Source organism: Brassica oleracea, chromosome C2 (genome assembly GCF_000695525.1).
Source record: "Brassica oleracea var. oleracea cultivar TO1000 chromosome C2, BOL, whole genome shotgun sequence".
Classification (NCBI taxonomy): Eukaryota; Viridiplantae; Streptophyta; class Magnoliopsida; order Brassicales; family Brassicaceae; genus Brassica; species Brassica oleracea.
The window spans coordinates 31511773-31517123 of record NC_027749.1 but is presented as its reverse complement, the minus strand read 5'-3'; the positions used below and the strand labels follow the sequence as shown (position 1 = coordinate 31517123).

The 5351-nt window shown below is 44.7% G+C and overlaps 1 protein-coding gene across 1 annotated transcript; it reads left to right on the top strand.

Moving 5' to 3' along the window:
* Positions 1 to 3833: 3833 nt before the first annotated feature.
* LOC106324012 lies at positions 3834 to 4706 on the top strand. The gene has a single exon (XM_013762039.1). The coding sequence runs from the start codon at positions 3834 to 3836 to the stop codon at positions 4704 to 4706; it is 873 nt and encodes a 290-aa protein (XP_013617493.1).
* The last annotated feature ends 645 nt before the right edge of the window (positions 4707 to 5351 follow it).

Below are 5351 nucleotides of genomic sequence, written 5' to 3'. Positions count from 1 at the left end.
AATCAACTTTCATTGAAGAGATTATCTATGTCTAGATCCTAGAGTTCTAAATTTCTTTGAAAATTCAATAATATTAAACACAAGTTTGGTACGTTCACAAAATCTATAAACCAAATATCTTTGCAGATAGATATTTTGCTCATCTAAGATTAATTTCAGACATCAATAACACTTTCATGTCTATCAATCATCCTAAGATCTAAATTCTAGGTTGTCAATTTAAAACTAGCATTAAGTTAAATCTCGATAAAGAACTATAAGATTACCCTACAAATTCTATTAATATTCAAATCATCTTTAACCCATGAAGAATCTTAAATCTAACATGAAAATAGCCTAGATATTAATTATCAAACTAACATAAACTATAGATTGAGTAAACTTCATTAATAAAAGAATAAAAAAAAAGGAGTGTGAAATCTTTCTCTTTACCGGTTCTGATTTATCTCTCCCAATAGCTCTAAAACCGCCAAGTCTTATGTAAAAATAAAATATACCTAAACAATAGTTCAAAATAGTAAATGTTGATCTAAAACACATTAGGTACTAAAATGCAAATAATTGAAAACTTTGGGCCAAACTCTAATTTGTTGAAACTTCTTTAAACTGTGTAGAAATATTTTTCGCGATGGGACTCTAAAACTGGACTTCTATCATGATCAAAAACCCATAAAACCAAGATATATTAGTGGATTTCCCTAGGATAAGTATAAGACAAATTCTACATTTAAACATAAATGGAACTATACTTGTACTAATATTTAGGTTGCCTATTGAAGAAAAAATAAATTTCCCATATGGCTGAAGAATGATATAAATTTTCTATATAGATACACTTCAAAATGTAGTCACCGGATTGATGAAACCAATCTGAAGCTGTCAGGGTTGAAAAATCATGACTGTCACGCCATTATACAACGACTATACCAATTTGCATTCCGTGATCTCCTTTTAAAAATGGTTCATACTGCAATTTCAGGTGAAGATATTTTATAACGACAATATTGCCCTTTGGAAAGAAAATATTCTGGTGAAACTTTGTAATTTGGAGAAGATATTTCCTCAATTATTCTTTAATGTTATGGAACATAATCCCATGCACATGCCAGATGAAGCTGCTTGAGGTGGTCATGTCCAATATATATGGATGTATTCCTTTGAAAGGTACATGTATTATCTGAAATAGAAAGCATAAAACAAGGCACATATTGCGGAATCCAGTATTGTACAATGTTTGAATGAAGAGTTTTAAATGCATCAACAACTTACTATGGTCATCCATAAGTTACAGAAGAAGTTTTCCTTCTAGGAGAAATTTGATCTACTTATACTTATAAAGATGTGCCAACTTTGTTTTACGATTGTTGGGGTCAAAATCGGTTACGACGAAATCAACGTCAGAAAACTTCCCGAGCAAATCTTCTCTTCCATAAAAATAGAAAGAAGTCGAAAAACGAAAAAAACTACCAAAGGTCAAATGGTCAGCTCGTCAAAACGGACGAGCTGGATCGACCGCGGGATTCAGCTCAGCCGTTTGCCGAGCTGGACCAGTCCAGCTCAGCCGTTCGCCAAGCTGGATCAACCACGGATTCAGCTCGGCCGTTCGCCGAGCTGGACCAGTCCAGTTCGGCGAACGGCCGAGCTGAATTGACCAGAATCCATCTTCACATCGTCCTTGTAACTCCTCTCCCGAGATTGTAACAAACTCACTCTTGTTTCGTCCCGATCGGAGGTATCATTGGAACTTTACGGTTTAAAAACCGCAAGAACTCGTTTTCTCGAATAACATTCGGATTGATCGTATAAAACGGCAACGGTTACCTGAACACCTAGGATTGCCTACGCTATACGAGCAATTTGAATGTTCTTCGGAATCGACGTCGTTTCGAAAGCGCTCTTTTTAAAAAATCGTAAAAACGCTTAAGTCGGAAAAACGGCCCGAAAGGGCCCAGAGCTCGGCAAAGAGCCCACTTACGATTTTACGAAATCAAGCCCAATCGCTACGACGGTTTATCATTTGTTACCCAGAAGAAGATAAATGTCAAGTTCAAAGGATAAATGTCAAGTTTCCGAAGATAAAGATAGAGATCGAAGAAAAATGGAATATTTCCACGGAGCGATAAAATCGACAGAGGGCAGAAAGGGAAAAGGTAAACCGCCATAGAAGGAGTATATAAGAGGATTGAAGTTGAAGGGGCAGGGGGCGCAAATTTTCTACTCAGAGCAATACTTATCACTTAGAGCAATTTAGGCATACTTTCTGTTTTTGTTATCGAGCTGCGACTCAACTAGCTTTTCAAGTCTTAGGTTGCTAGAACTAGGGATCTCGCTGACAGCTCTTGTGGCCGAAGGCTCTTACCTTGTTGTAACGCTCAAATGCATATTCGGAATAATAAGCTTCTTGCTCTCTTTTCGATTCATATATTTACTTTTCGTTCATACTCTCGTGCTCTGATTGCTTGGCGTGTGGTTTAGCAGATATCCAGGACCTCTGGGAAATTTAGGATTTCCTAACTTTCTTAATTTAAACGGAAATCGAGAGTGCGAATTTTGGTTCCCACGGTTTGGCGCTAGAAGGAGGGGGGGGGGACGGATCAATCTAACTCTCAGCCACCAACGCTCGATCAGACATGTCAGCCGACGATCTCAACAACCAACAAACATCGCCGTCGCGACAACGTTGAAAACACTCCAGCAACGAATGTCACTGCGGTTAACTTCAACACTGCAGTGTTCGAGGAGGTCCAAAAGATGTTCTCGACTTTCCAAAAGAAGTCAGAAGAACGGGACAAGGTCATTAGTTCTTTCGCTAAACATGTCGAAAACCTAACAGCAAGAACCAGGGCCGTCCTTCCGCGAGGAACAACCCGAGTTCACGGAAGAAGACTCAATTTCGTAACTCCTTCTAACTGGTCCGACAACGCGCATGGGAAAACATCCGGACAAAACCCCAACGAAACCACTCCCGCGCCAACGCGGGACCCCCTATCGTGGAAGACAAGGAGGAAGGAGAAATCGGACGCGTCGCTGTGGATTCTAGCAGTCAGTCCGAACCTATGGACGAGGACGCAGACGTGCATCTGCGTCGTACAAGGAGCCGCGCGTCCCAAGATGATTCTCAGTTCGATAATCCTATGACCGAAGAAGAAGAAGCTATCTTCTGGGACGGACATGAAGAACTGGCCGAAGAGCTGACTCGGAACACTCGCGGTAAGTGCCGACAAAGTCAGAAACCTGCTTGCGAGAAATTCCAGATACGCGATCTCCGCGATCACCTCATGAAAACAGCGGCAGAAGTCAGAGCGGTGAAATCTCAGATTAACCACGCCACTAGCACCGCGCCCGAGATCGATCTGTTGCTCGAGTAATCTCGAAACTAGGGTTTCAGATCCTGCAAAGATCAACGTAACGCCTTACGACGGCACGACCGATCCAAGGGCACACCTGCAAGCTTTCCAGATCGCAATGGGGAGAGCCAAATTCAGAGAAAGCGAAAGAGATGCCGGCGAATGCCGCCTCTTCGTCGAAAACCTCCAAGGAGCAGCACTCGAATGGTTCTCTCGCTTGAAGCGAAATTCCATCGGAAGCTTTCGCCAACTCGCCTCGGAGTTTTTCAAGCAGTACTCTACGTTCATAGACCGAGAAACCTCCGATGTCGATCTCTGGGGCATGTCCCAGGGAGATGACGAACCTCTCTGCGACTTCATAAGAAGATTTAAGATTGTCATGGCTAGAGTCAGCGGAATAAGCGACAAAGTAGCAGTAGACGCACTCCGTAAGACACCTGGTACAAGTCAAAATTCAGGAAGTGGATAACCTTGGATAAGCTGCGTATGATTCAGGACACGCTCCATAAGGCCACATACTACATAATCATCGAAGAAGAGACAAAAGTCTTGTCGCAAAAACAGAGGCTGACGAAAACATCCTCTAAGGATCCCAGGTCGGATCAGAAACCTAAAAGGAGAAACCCTCGTAACGACAAAAACGTCCATTACGGGGAGGAAGAGACCCAGAGAGCGCATAACTACGCCACCAGTTCCGGACCGGAGCAAGGCCGGACGACGGGTAATACATGGACCCGAAATCCGAATTACGATGAAAACGCCTTCTGTGACTTTCACCAGGCCCGCGGCCACTCGACCGTAAACTGCAAGGTTCTCGGTGCCAGGTTGGCCGCAAAGCTACTCGCGGGAGAACTCGCCGAAGTATCTAGCGTAAAAGACCTCGTCTGCAATTCAGACCGCCCTCCGAGAAACGATAAGGCCCCTCAAACGGAGAACTCTCTCCAAGGGAACCAATCAGGAGAAAAGCGCGGGAGAAGACAGGACGAGAAGGGCAACGACGATAGTCGCCACAGGGTCAACATGATCATTGGAGGATCGCAGTACTGCAGCGACACCATCTCCGCCATCAAAGCTTATGAGCGCAAGGCTGAGACGTGCAAAAATTCGCTAACCTGGTCCGCGCTTGGCTACTTCCCGAAAGGAGTGATCACCTTCGCTGAAGAAGAGGCCAGCAGGATCGATCAGCCCCACTGCGATCCGCTCGTGATAAGGAATCTCGAGGTCACAAGAGTTCTCATTGACACGGGCAGCATGGTCAATGTCATCTTCCGCGATACCCTTAAAAGGATGGACGTCGAGCTAGGAGAAATCGTACCGCCCCCAAGCCGCCAACCGGTTTCGAGGGTGCGACATCTATGACTCTCGGATCGATCAAACAGCCTGTCGCGGCAAAAGTAGTCACGATGATCGTCGATTTTGCAGTCGTTGACCACCCGGCTATCTACAACGTCATCATGGGCACGCCTTGGCTAAACACTATGAAAGCAGTCCCGTCGACTTATCTCCTAGGCATCAAATTCCCGACTCATAACGGAATCGCCGCAATCTGGGGATCCCGGGGATCCCAGACACAGTCGAGACGCTGCTTCCTGGCCAAACAAAAGCTACGGCAAATCATAACCATCGCGATGGTAAAGCCCAAAAGGGCAAAGCTAGCCCAGGCATCAACTGAAAACCCTTCGGAAAAAGACGATCCGGAGTCGTCAACTCAAGCAACAGACAAGGAGCAACCAGTTTCAAAGCCTAACGCTTCTACCCAGCCGGAGGAAACAAACCCGGTAAAAGACGTCCGTCCTGCGACTAACGCGACCGACGCAGTAGTCGAGTAAACACACTCGCACAACAAACAGAACTACGAGATGGCTTGAGCCCCGAAAGGGGTACATAGGCAGCTCGTCCAAGGACGGGTTCATCTATCCCCCTTTCTAAAAGGGGGGGGGGGAGTGGGTGCATATACGAATACTCATATATTCCTGCATTATAAAGATACTTGCCTGGTACTCA

Bases quoted from the DNA above. Each gene is read 5' to 3' on its own strand.
- LOC106324012 (XM_013762039.1), top strand. From the start codon at position 3,834: ATGATTCAGGACACGCTCCATAAGGCCACATACTACATAATCATCGAA.